The sequence below is a fragment of the Nicotiana sylvestris genome, chromosome 6 (assembly GCF_000393655.2).
Source record: "Nicotiana sylvestris chromosome 6, ASM39365v2, whole genome shotgun sequence".
Taxonomy (NCBI): domain Eukaryota; kingdom Viridiplantae; phylum Streptophyta; class Magnoliopsida; order Solanales; family Solanaceae; genus Nicotiana; species Nicotiana sylvestris.
Window position 1 is genome coordinate 104032066 of NC_091062.1, and position 13967 is coordinate 104046032.

Sequence of the window (13967 nt, forward strand, 5' to 3'; positions counted from 1 at the left end):
TCCTTTTCATATCTCAAGCAAACACTTCCTGTTACATTCAAACCATTTGAACACATCCTGCACTCATATCCTACTCATCTATATCCATCCAACTATTCATCGAGCCAACTCATAGGGACACCACTGGAAATAGAAGTCCAAAAGCATATGCTCACACAACTAAAACTACCGAGCCTGAGTTGCGGTCCAAATCGGGCCTCAAGTCCTCCAGACTGGCCCATCACCAAAACACAGAAAACACATCTCGTACCTCATCTATAGAAATACAAGCCGTCGATGCATAGCTGATACTGAGCGCTCATATGCGCATACGAGTGAGTGAAAGGAAATTCAAAGAGATACGCTTCAAGCTGAATCAATGCCACATAATAATGAAAGAAAGATAGGAAGTTTATCTTAAATGGCCTGTAGCCTCTCGAAGATAGGTATGGACGTCATCATACCTATCCACAAGACTCTACTAGGCACTTGCTCATGACTCGTAGAACCTATTAACCTAGAGTTCTAATACCAAATTGTCACGATCCAAAATGTAACTAGTCGTGATGAAACCTTACCCAACCTGCTAGGTAAGCCAATTAATAATAAACCATAATATAATGATAATGATAAGAGTCAAGAATGAAATAACTGAATTTTATACAACTCCCCAAGGACTGGTAGTACAAATCATGAGCTTTTAAGAATTAGAGTGTATAAAGCTAGTATGAAATAAATACATCATCTGTTTGAAATGTACATAGATAGATTTATAAATCTAAAGCTACCAAGAACAAAAGGCAGCTATAACTAGAACATAGGTGTAAGCACGTGATTTTTGCCCTATATGAGAATTACTCCCAAAAAATTCAAAAATAAAATGATTTTCCTTGGTGTGCAATTTTGTGATATTTTTGAATAATTATTTGTATTTGTATGTGCATGTTTATTTGTTAAATTAATAAAAATACAAAAATATGTCGCATTTTGCATGTAGGATTTAATTCTACAATTGTTAGTAATTAAGTTTGTTTTACAAAAAAATAAAAATTACAAAAATAGGCATCGTTTGCATTTTTAGCATTTAATGTCCAAATATACAATTTTATGCTTAATTATTACTTAATTGTGCGTTAATTGTTATTGGGAGTTAATTTGCGCTTTTATAACTTAATTTAGTTCTTAATAATAATTTAAGTATTTTTTATAATTTAGTTTTAGAAAAAATAAAAGAAGAAAAGAGAGCGAAAATATAAAGAAAATCGGAATTGGGCCTCTTCTTCAATTTCAAACCACAAGCCCAAAAATTGCCCAACCTTCCCCACGATCCGGTCCATTTCAAACCGGGTCGACCCGGTCCATAACCCCAAAGACCCAACACCCCCTATCTTGCATTTCAAAAAACAAAACAAAACAAAAAAACCCTAAAAAAAACGTACACTACCCATCCGCCCCCTCCTCTCTTTCCTTCTTCTTCCTCAAGCTTCAAGCAAGCAACCATGGCAGCTACCCTTTCCCCCTCTGCCTCACCTTCACACACACGCACAGCCCCTCATCGGACCACCCAAGTCGACCCTCCGTCTGCCATTAAAACCAAACGACCACCTTCAAGCTTCGACATCCATGGCTGCCCCCCCTTGTTTCTTCGTCGTCTTCTCCACCACGTCCAGTCATGGACGACCACAAATAGCCCCAAGCAGCCATGAACGAGCAGCCATGACGAGCAACAATGACTCCCAGCAGTTACACCATCGTCGTCGCGTCCAAACGACCATCGTCGCCACTGCTTCGCCATGCTGTTGCTGCAACCACGCGACTGCTGCTGCTATTTCTGCTCCTTCACCTGCTGCTCGCGACCGCTGCTGCTTCCTCGCCGCGGCAGCTGCTTCTGCTTCCTTCTCCAACTGCTCCCCGCCGCTTCTGCTGTTGCTTCATCTTCTTCGTTTCGTCAAAGTTCGAGGGTTTTTCGTTGAGTCGAGGTCCGGTACGTTGAGTTTTCTGTCCGAGTTTTCCATTTCCGTTCGTCGTTGGTCATTCCTGGTTAGTTGGATTTTGAGTTCCATTTCTGTCCGTATTTTGTTTTTGATATTCTCAAATCTAAAATCGGTAAATGTTTGTTTTATTCATTATTTTGTGAATTTTTCAGTTTGTTTCATGTTTGTTTCATTGTTCTTATTTATTGTTTAGGTAAAAGTTGTTAGTTTAATGTTGGTTAGATACAAATTGAAGTTTAATTAATTATTTCTTCAATTTGTTTCATGTGTTTTATGTATTTTTCAGAAATTGTTAGTATTGTTAAGTTCAAGTTTAAGTTCATAATTGTTTCTTCGTCGATCTTGTTATTTGTCTAAAAGAATTTAGTTGTAATAGGGAAATATGTTGGTTTAATCGTTTGAATCCGTCATGTTTGTTGTTTAAAATGGATTTAATTCATGTTCATCTTGGTTTGAAGTTCATTTTAATCCAGTTGATTTAACGTGAGTTTATGTTTATATTTTTGATTTGTTGATTTAGTTTGAATCATGTGTTGTGTTGTTAATATTGTTGTTTCCTTGCTCATCCATTGTTGGTCTAAGTTAACCAGGATTGGTTCTCAATATGGTTGATTTATTCACATTAATTTGATGTTGTTCATCTGTGTTCATATGAGTTGTTGTTGAATTTGTCTAGAAATTAGTCATATTGGCTATATTTTGGTTAAGTTTGATTAATTGATTGGTTATAGCTGATGGGGTAGTTTGGTAAAATCGTAGTACGTTCAGGGGTAAAATGGTAATTGCAATAAGGTCGGAGGGGTAGTTTGGTAATTGAACATTTTGTAATTCTTTATGTTAAGCATGGGGGACAAAATGTAATGGGGTGTGGGTGATATAATTGTTTAATATAAATGGGGGACAAGACATAATGTAGTGGAGGGGAATATTGTATTTGTTTATGTTAGGCATGGGGGACAAGATGTAATGGGGTGGGTTTGATATATTTGTTTAATGTAGTGGGGGATGAGTGAGAAGATAATGGGTTTGGTAGGAGAAAGTGGTTGATTTATTAATTGATTAAAGGGTTTTGGGATGGGATATAAATAAAAGAACTGAATCAGATTTTAGGGAGAGAGGAAAAAGGGAGGAGAATACAGAAGAAAATTTTAAGAGAGAGGAAATTCCGAAAAAAAATACTAAGACTTTAGAAAAATAAAAAGAAAATGTTCTGGAAATTCAAAAGAAGAAGAGTATACACCTGATATACAATCCAAATATTCTGATATACGGATTCAGAAATTAAGGGTTAAACACTAACTAGTCTTTCAAAATCTGAAAAGATTCCCTTTGCTTCTGTCCGTTGATTGTTGTTGTTGTGTCTGGATTTTTGTCTTGATTTTAAAATCTGTCACTAAGTTTCTCGTTGTTGGTTGTTACTGGTTGCTGGGGTTGCTGTTGTTGTATGCTACTGAATTTCTACTGATCTCCCTTTTCTTTTGCTTCCAATATCAGGTACACAACTGACACGCTGATTATTGTAAACTGAAACATGAAGCATGAATACGAAAAAATGAAGAGTTGAAGTTCTAAATTTATTTAATTATATTCTGAATTTTATTTGTATATATAAATTATTTAGCTTACAAAAATCAGAATCATGTAGCTATTTAATATATATAGTGGAACATCTGACGATAGCTTAACGGATGAACTATCTATATATATTGCCTAAAAATAAATGAATGGTGTAGCAACTCCGTCTAGTTAAAAATCAAACGAATAGGCCATTTCGAACTTGTAGGAATATTGTTTAGTTAAATAATATTGGTTAATTTCAGCATGTAAATGGTTTAGGATTAAAATTAGATTGCTAAGTTTTTTTTTTAATTTGACAAACTGAGAACATGCCTAGTATAATGTAACTAGGTAGTAACATGTGAATAAGACGGCCCAGGTCTAGTTTTATGTCATACACGTTGGGCCTGGGCCCGCATTGGCAACGGACTGCCCTGCTTGCATCATTTTCAGAATTTATGAATCATATTCGAAACCCAACTATAACAACTCAAGCATGTAAATAAATTAAGACCTTTTCTCTTTCATTTTATAGAGACATAATAGGAAAATGTAGTCATTGTAGGTTTATCCTTTCATAAAATGAGACGAGCCTCACCAAATAAAACAATGCAAATTGCGGGGCCCTCAATAACTGGTCACAATAAAATACTTAGAATTTGGGATGGACTGTTTAGTGAATTTCACTGCCTTCCCCAAAGACAATAAACGCGTTAGACTCTTTAGGCGCGACTTAATTAAATTACATTCTTAAACTCGGGTGCGCATTTATGTGACCCAAATTCAAATCTCAACGGAGTCGGAATGTATTAACAACCATGGGTGCATTGACTGTGACGTGGTTCGAGACGCATTTTCACGACGTTGTAATTCTATAAAAATGATAAATAATAAAAGCGGTTTAAACTTAATGAAAGCACATAAGTAATAACATGTATTAAATCAGATATCTAGCCATTATAACAATTTAAGAGACCGTGCTAGAACCACGAGATTCGAGGGTGCCTAACACCTTCCCTCGGGTCAACAGAATTCCTTACTTAGAATTTCTGGTTTGCAGACTTCATTTGGAAAGTCGAACATTTTCCTCGATTTGGGATTCAAGATAAACCAGTGACTTGGGACACCAAAAGCCAAACCTTTCCCAAGTGGCGACTCTGAATTAAATAAATAATACCATTTCGAATATTGTCACTTAAAATAGAAAAACTCCCTCGCGCATCTTACCCTTCGGGGCGAGCACGCAAAAAGGAGGTGTGACAGCTTTGGCGACTCTGCTGGGGACATAGAACCCAGAACGTTAGTTCAGGGTTCAGAATTCGAGCTTAGAATAATTGTTATATTTGGCTTTATTATCTGATCTTTACTACATGTTTTGGGCATAACACGCTTAAAATTGTCTTTTACCGCTTTGATATTATCTGAACTGTATATAAACTGTGCTGAAACCTTTCTCTTCTTACCTCCGGGGAGAAGCTCGCTGGTCGAGACTCCCTATTCTGTTAGTGTCAATACCCTGAAATAAAAAAGAGGCTCGGACAAGTTACGAAGCCGGATGGCCTTTTGGTTCCCGGTAAGTTGCCCTCTCCTCGACTTGAGTTGTCCGCTTGGTTACACAGTCTAGAACACCGACTCAGGTTTTGAACATAAAATAACATGACTTCATGCCGGATCCCTAGTAGGAACGCTTATTTGCATCATGTTGCATTTGACTTAGAGGACTCAACACAGAGGTTGGGTCCGTCTAGGACTAGCAACCTGAAATGAAAAAGACCATCATGTTGCATCCTATTTGTTTCCGTGCATTTATTTGTCTCGGACATGCATGCTGACTGACTTTGGAGTATTTGAAAAATATAAACAAAAAAAAAAGAAAAAAGATAAATAGCAGTGTATAGGGTTAATTTTCTACTTTGAAAAATAACAATGCCCAATTACTGTCAAAACTCTGCCGAAATTTTGAGATAATAAAAAGGAAAAATGTTTTATTTTCAATAATTTGCTTTACTAAGAAAAAGAAAAACAAAAAGATAGAAAAATAGTCTTTTATTTTTGGAAAGTTGTTTGTTGAAAAAAAAAGGAAAGAATTTTGTTCTAAAATAATTCGGTTAATTTAACCGAACTACGCGGGTCTGATTCTCACCGGATGTGAGATACGTAGGCAAACCTCATCGGTTCCGACCCCAATTCTCAAAAAAAAAAAATCCAAAAATATTTTCCTTTAGTTCCTTCTTTATAAATCTTTCTTTAGAAACTACAAAAAAATCAAGAAATAAAAAATAATATAGAAGTTTTTTTTTTAAACTCAAATAAAAAAAATATATATATAGTTTCCTTCTTTCTGAAGTCTTTCATGCGAAAAAATGAAATAAGAATTAAAAATCAGCAACAAAAAATCCAAAAATACTCTTTTCTTTTTAGTCTTTCTTTTGTAAATGTCCATAAAAAAAATATATATTTGAAAAATTGATTCCAAAAATATTAGAGCTTTTCTTTAGAAGTACTTTTGTAAATAAATAAAAATTCAGAAGTTCCACATCATTTTCTTAAAGTCCCTCTTTCAAAAATTTAAGAGGCAACATCATAAATCAAAAAATATATATTCTTTCTTCCGTAAAAAAGGGTGAAACAAATGAAAAAAAATCAACCAAAAAAAATTCCCAAAGTTCAAGTCAAAAGCAAATAAATTTTTAGAAGTCTTTCTTTAAAAAAATAAAACAAAAAGCAAAATAAAAATATATATATTTTCTTTCTTCTTTTAAAGCATTTCTTTCAAAAATTCCAAAAAAAAAGGGTTAGTTTAGTTACTCCATTTTCGATTCTCGAACTACGCAAGATCTGATTCACGCGACATCGTGATACGTAGGCAATCCTCATCGGATCCGGTCACATTTTTAACTGCAAATAATGAAAACAATAATAATAGGAAATAATAAAATAAAATAAAATAAAAAATATAATAAAAAAAACGATAAATAAAGGAAAGCCTTAAGAGAAGCCGGAATGACGTATGTCTTTGTTGCAAACATGTAGAAATTCACTTAACTGTATAGGTGCATCATGCCCCCAACGTGAGGTTACCTATCTGTTATTTTTTTTCGAACTAACCGTTTGTTTGCTGCTGAGTACTTCAGGTTTTTTTTTTTTTTTTAAAAATTTTTAAAAAAAAGAGGTGGTTTGGTTCGGTGGAAGTCTGGCCTCACATACTTACTTCACAAGATCAAAGGGAAGCATAGAGATGCCTTCAGAAATCTCTTTGCCGACAATTCCTGTCTCTGAGGAAAGTTCAATCTCGGCCGTCCTGACGCCCGAGTCAGCAACTGCTGAGGAAAACAGAATCCTGCGGCTCCGCATGTTGGAAATATTGGATGACTGGAATAACGGAAAAGAGCCACCAAGTATAATCCCTGGGTTTCCTGAGTTGTTCTCCAGGACAAGTGGGACTTCCAACATCCCCATAAGTTATCCAACTATCCCATTCGGGTACCCTACCATTTCAGCCCACTCTGCTGGATCACCCTCTGATTCTTATCCCCGGAGGTCAACAACAGATGTAGCTACAGGTACATTCGCGGCACCACCCTGTCCAATCGTGGCACAACCCGCTACACACAGGCCTAATTCTGACTCGTCCTCATTCACATATCAAGCACCATCCTTCTCATTGGAACCAACTCGGTTTACCACCAGCACTTACCCTCAACCACTCCAATTTGAGTTCGCTGCGGGACAAGAAAAGACCACCAAAACTCACGAGCGAGAAGAGATTGTGAGGAAGATGAGGAGTATGGAATAGAGTCTCAAAAGCATACAAGGCTCGAGCGGACAGAAAAGTGTATCATATGTCGATTTATGCATGTTCCCTCATGTACACCTTCCATTGGGATTCAAAACCCCAAAATTCGAGAAGTACGATGGGCATGGTGATCCTATTGCTCATCTCAAAAGATATTGCAATCAGCTGCGAGGAGCCGATGGAAAGGAAGAACTACTCATGGCCTATTTCGGAGAAAGTCTGGTTGGCATCGCATCTGAGTGGTACATGGACCAGGATATGTCTCGCTGGTACATCTGGGATGATCTTGCTAGAGATTTCGTCAGGCAGTTCCAGTACAACGTTGATATTGCTCCAGATAGGAACTCTCTGACAAATCTAAAGAAGAAACCCTCAGAAAATTTCAGAGAATATGCAGTTAAGTGGCGCGAACAAGCTTCAAGAGTGAAACCTCCAATGGACGAGATAGAAATGGTCACTGTCTTCCTGCAAGCCCAAGAGCCCGATTACTTTCAGAACATGATGTCGGCCATGGGAAAACCTTTTGCAGAGGCCATCAAAATTGGTGACATGGTAGAACACGGTTTGAAAACAGGTAGGATTTTAAGTCAGGCATCCATTAGAGCAACCTCCCAAGCCATCCAAGGTGGATCCGGAGGAATGGCAAAGAATAGGACAAGAGAAGAAACAACCATGGCAGCATCATGGGGAAGAAGATACCGGGCCCCTAGACCTGTGTTCTCTGAAATAACCCCTCAACACTACTATCCTCATTCTGATATGGTCTATGCTCCACCACTTTATGCGGTTATGAATGCTCAACCTTTCAGCCGACCGCAACCACAGGCTAACAGAAATCAACCTCCATTCCAAAGAAACCAGCCTCCTCACCAAAACCACTATAATCCTCGACCTTCCCAGAATAACTTCCGTCCTCGGGAACCACCCAGGAGACCCAACTATACACCAATCGGTGAACCCTACTCCACCCTATTCCCTAAGCTTGTCCAGATGAATTTGCTGCAGCCCATACCCCCAAACGGGCAAAACCCGGAATCACCATCATATCAGCAGGTGTCAGGTGTGCATACCATTCAAGGGTAGAAGGGCACGATACAAACAACTGTTGGACATTGAAACAAGCGGTAGAGAATTTGTTAGAGCAAGGGAAAATTGTGTTGAAAGATGAGGATGTCCCAAATGTGACCAATAATTCGCTGCCCGCTCACAACAACGGGCCGATGATCGGGATGATTTGTGAAGACAAAGAATTTGATTCGGCGCTTAAGGCCATAATTGCTATTGCTAATGCAGAAAGGAAGCGCAAGGCAACCCCGAAGCAAGAGAAAGGGGAAAAGAAGAGTAAAATCACCGAGATTGAACCGGAAAAGAAAATTGATGTATCCAAGCAGGCCTATGTGTATGGGGGATGATCAAACCACCTCGGCTGAATGAGCCAGTAGCTATTGGACGCATACCACAGAAGCCAAAGTACAGTAAAGAGGAAGATGATGAGGTGTTCACGGTTGAAGAGAGTGGGGAAATATGTGAGGCGATGAGGAAAAAGCTATGCGAAACACACATGGTCCAGCCAGGAGAGGGCACTAGCACCGCTGAGGTATCATACATGGGACCAAGCGCCAAGCTTCAAAACTGGAAGGCTACGCCATTCCTGATCAAGCGGGAGTCCTAGTGGACCTGTCCTGCCACTTTCTCTGCATCGCGAGCTACCCCAGGGTGTAACTCAGATGTTTTCTTCAGTTTCCTATTTTTAATTTCTTGAATGTCAACCCTGTTTATCTTCCCAATTCCAAGAAATGAAATCATGTTTCATCGTTCACCTCCTTTTTCAGAGTTTTGCTATATTTTCTTTTTTAGTTCTCTTCAATTCTGATAATGCAGCTTTAAATAACATGACATGCTTGCGGACTTCATGCCCAGATCCAAAGAACTCTGTTAGACTTCGAAATAATGAATCAAAAATTGGAATATAGGATGTTAAGAAAATTAAAAGAAAAGAATAGGAACAACTGAAGAAAATTGGTTCATGGTTTGGGAAATGTCCGTCACTGAAGCAGAGTCTGAGGACAGTGAGTGGGTCTAGACTCATATGGAATGTTGACCTTAATTGAAACGGATGACTGCAGTTTGTCACGGGCAATTGTACCAACAAAGAATGGCCCGCGCCTGTAAAACTGAAACATGGCAACTGGTGTTAAGGTGTATTCTTCATCATCACCAGGAAGCACGAGGAAAGTTTGCTCATAATCGGAAAGGTCCATACATCATGGAAATTATTTCCAGAAGGAGCATTTGTATCTGGGCGGCATCGAAGGAAATGCCCTTGAAATAACTGCCAATGCAAATGCAGTCAAAAGGTACTATATTGGATCCAATATATAGTTCTAATATTTTCCGTTTGAGATGACGAAGGCTTTCATCCTCGCTACCCAAACACTATCAACCCTTGCAAACCCATTTGAGTTGGTTACTCTTCTTTGATTACCCTCTTTGGAACCTGAAAGTATTATTGAAAATAAAATGAAAGAAAAAGAAAATTTGAAAAAAAAAGACAAATAATAAAAGGAAGAAGAAGAAAGAATTAGAAAAAATAAGAAAATATATATACAAAAAAAAAATGAGAAAAAGGGAAAGGAAGCGAAAAACAAAGCAAAACAGAAAAACAAAAAAGAGAAAAAGTTTCCTGAACTACGTTTGACTTGATTCCGAAAGGATACGTAGGCAACCTCTCCTTGGGGTTCAGTCACACCAAAACAAAAGTCCAGTTTTTCCCCAAAAGTTAAACTGGGGCAGAAGTTATAACGGTTCAGCAATGATCCCGCCTAAAAGGTTCCAAAGTTGTAGTTCAATCCAAATTCTTTTCACCCCAAACCTTGTTCAAGTCCTTCTGATCAATCGACAAAGCGTTTCAAAATGGGAGGATGGAGTTATTTGGGTCTGATACAACAGAATGAGAGGAATGAAATGAGAGAGCCTTATTGGTGAAAACCCACACGGGCACCATAAGGCGACGGTAAGCAAAGGAAATCAAATGAGAGTCTTTTTAGTGAAAACCCACACAGGCACTATAAGGAGATGGTAAGAAATGAGATGAAAAATGCCCGCTCGTGAAAACCCACAAAGGGCGCCCATGATCGAAAATAAGATCCTCACAGCCATCGGCATCAACAGAGTCCTAGCAAGGTTCCTCGGTATTCAAGGCAAAGTTGTGATGAATTTTTAAGAGTCAGACGGTTTACACAGATCAGGCATCCAGTCCAAAAGGCATGTCATGTTCATTGAAGTCCGCATGTACTCCGGATAAGTCCTTCTCTCCTTTCCCCGAAAGGGACACTTCTAGTTTTAAACTCATTCTCTATTCAATTATTTGTTTCTCTTTGAATCCCTTTTGGTCTAACACTGTTCCAAAACTAAGACAAAGAAAGGATGGCAAGACTGATTTACAGGGCTTTCGTTTGATACACGCTAATGTGCAAAAGGCACCCAGCCTCAGCAGGGGCATCAAGACGACCTCGACTGGCCATGGAAACCTATAAAGGCAATTGAAGTTGAAAGGGTTGAGTTTCACATGGTTAATCGCCTCAGCGAAGTTGAAGAAACCAAGGTACCCCCAAATACTCTAAAATTGAAGTTGGAAGAAAGAAGACAGAAAAGAAAGGCCTACAAAGGTAAAATAAAGTTGGAAAGGTTAAGTCCCACGCGATTAGCCACTGCAGTATAGGTTTGAGGATCAAAAAATCCCTGACACAAAAAAAAAAAAATAGACAAATCCCCATAGGGTCTCCCTTTGTACAGATCCCCACAGGGTCTCCCTTTGTGAAAATCCCCACAGAGTCTCCCCTTGTACAATCCCCCAAAGAGTCTGCCCCAACAAATCCCCAACGAGTTTGCCTTGTACAAATCCCCACAGAGTCTCCCCAATAAAAATCCCCACTGAGTTGGCCTCGTAAAGAATCCCCAAGCAGAATGGGATGAAAGAACCAAAGCCTTACACGGGCAAATCATCACAAAATCCGGAAATGCGAGTTTGATCAGTTTGAAAGGAGGTCGCCTGTGAATCCAATCAATGGCAGAGTTTCTCAACAGGAATTAGGCCGAGACTAAGCAATTGGAAAGATCAAGGCCACCGAACTAACCATCGTTTTCAAACTGACAATTTTTCTTTGTTTAGGAAAATTGAGACAGGTGCGATCCAAAGCAACCGTGCAAGAAGCAGGTGTAGCCCAAAAGAAATGAAGTGCGCGAGCGTTGAAACAACTTTGCAGCAGGAAAACGACCAAAAGGAAGTTTCCCCAGAATTCTTTCAAGTATTTTGATAAATAAAAGGAAATATAAAAGGAAAACCAAAAAAAAAAAAAAAGAGAAGACAAAAAATAAAAATGAAAATCCCAAAAGAAAAACAAATCGTGGTAGCATAGGACCTCATTCCTCAACTATCCCGGTATAAACTACGGACCTCCCTGGCATATCCCGAGGATTCTTTCCCTTTTCCGGCATAACCCGATGACTTCCCCGGCATAACCCGAGGACTCTTTCCCCTTTCCGGCATAACCCGATGACTCCCCCGACATAACCCGAGGACTCTCTCCCTTTTCCGGCATAACCCGATGAATCTTCCCGGCATAACCCATTGGACCTTTTCCGGCATAACCCATTGGACCTTTTCCGGCATAACCCGATGACCCACCGGCATAACCCGAGAACTCTTTCCCTTTTCCGGCATAACCCGATGAATCTCCCCGGCATAACCCGAGGACTCTTACCTTTTCCGGCATAACCCGATGAATCTTCCCGGCATAACCCGTGGACCTTCCCCGGCATAACCCGATGACTTTTCCGGCATAACCCGATGAATCTTCCCGGCATAACCCGTTGGACCTTTTCCGGCATAACCCAATGACTTTACCGGCATAACCCGATGACTTTACCGGCATAACCTGAGAACTCTTTCCCTTTTCCGGCATAACCCGATGAATCTCCCCAGCATAACCCGAGGACTCTTACCTTTTCCGGCATAACCTGATGAATCTTCCCGGCATAACCCGTGGACCTTCCCCGGCATAACCCGATGACTTTTCCGGCATAACCCGATGAATCTTCCCGGCATAACCCGTTGGACCTTTTCCGGCATAACCCGATGACTTTACCGGCATAACCCGATGACTTTACCAGCATAACCCGATAACTTTACCGGCATAACCCGAGAACTGCTTCCCTTTTCTGGCATAACCCGATGAATCTTCCCGGCATAACCCGTTGGACCTTTTCCGGCATAACCCGATGACCCACCGGCATAACCTGAGAACTCTTTCCCTTTTCCGGCATAACCCGATGAATCTCCTCGGCATAACCCGAGGACTCTTACCTTTTCCGGCATAACCAGATGAATCTTCCCGGCATAACCCGTGGACCTTCCCCGGCATAACCCGATGACTTTTCCGACATAACCCGATGAATCTTCCCGGCATAACCCGTTGGACCTTTTCCGGCATAACCCGATGACTTTACCGGCATAACCCGAGAACTCTTTCCCTTTTCCGGCATAACCCGATGAATCTTCCCGGCGTAACCCGTGGACCTTTTCTGGCATAACCCGATGACTTTACCGGCATAAACCGAGGACCTTTTTTGTCTTCACGGCATAACCCGTGCACCTCCCTGGCATAACCTAGGAGCCTTCTTTCATTTTTTTTTCCCGACAACCCGGACAGTTTCCAGCGTAACCTGGTAATCCTCCCAATTTAAGGCTCCAATCCCTAAGTTGAGCGAGTTTCCTTTAGCCAACATTAGGGCTCAAATCCCTGAGTTGAGCGATTTGCTTTTAGCCAGCATTAAGGCTCCAATCCCTGAGTTGAGCAATTTATTTTTCCTTTAGCCAGCATTAAGGCTCCAGTCCCTGATTTGAGCAATTTGTCTTTAGCCGACATTAGGGCTCCAATCCCTGAGTTGAGCAATTTTTCTTTAAGCCAGCATTAGGGCTCCAATCCCTGAGTTGAGAAACTTTCCTTTAGCCAGCATTAGGGCTCCAATCCCTGAGTTGCGCATTTTTACCTTTTGCGACGTTAAGGCTCCAATCCCTGAGTTGCGCTTCGTAGATTAGGGTTTTTTTCCAATCCCCGCATCAGTGCTGTAGATCATCAATAAAATCTAGCAACATTTTCCAATCCCCGCATCAGTGCTGTAGATTATTATGGCAATTAACTCACGAAATTTTCCTAGTGAAACTGGGGCAGAAAAATTTCGTTCGTTTGTTTTGTTTGTCTCAGCAGGTCTGACCCTGAGGTGCATGGATCGAGACGACCTACGGGATGAGTCTCAATCCAGAATAAAGAAAAGAAGAAAAGAACAAAAAAAAGAAGAAGATGTTCCCACATATTGGAACAAACAAAGGGCAGGTCGCTCAAAAATTGGATCAAATTCCCGAGCTCCGCCAATCCCGTTTCATTCAATACTGCAGAAATAAACAAGCGCCTACAACTTGCAAGCATCAAGATTTGGATCGAAGTCTACAAGCAGAATCAGCTAAGACCCAAGATCAAGTTGCAAAAGAATTATAGATAGGAATCTTGTAACTAGCGGTTGACAGCTCTAAAAGGAGTCAAGCAGTTTCAATTTCCTTTGGTTGTAATAAGGAGGTCAGT

The 13967-nt window shown here is 40.0% G+C and overlaps 1 protein-coding gene across 1 annotated transcript; it reads left to right on the forward strand.

Moving 5' to 3' along the window:
- Positions 1-7386: 7386 nt before the first annotated feature.
- LOC138871048 (uncharacterized) lies at positions 7387-8738 on the forward strand. Its single transcript, XM_070148899.1, has 2 exons — positions 7387-8386; positions 8491-8738. Exons 1-2 carry the CDS (start codon positions 7387-7389, stop codon positions 8736-8738), a joined length of 1248 nt encoding a protein of 415 aa, XP_070005000.1.
- The last annotated feature ends 5229 nt before the right edge of the window (positions 8739-13967 follow it).

What these genes read in the sequence shown, in the direction of transcription:
- LOC138871048 (XM_070148899.1), top strand. Translation starts at nt 7,387, where the DNA reads ATGTTCCCTCATGTACACCTTCCATTGGGATTCAAAACCCCAAAATTC. An exon ending in ATCATATCAGCAGGTGTCAG is followed by an intron (nt 8,387 to 8,490) that starts GTGTGCATACCA and finishes TTGTGTTGAAAG; the next exon opens with ATGAGGATGTCCCAAATGTG.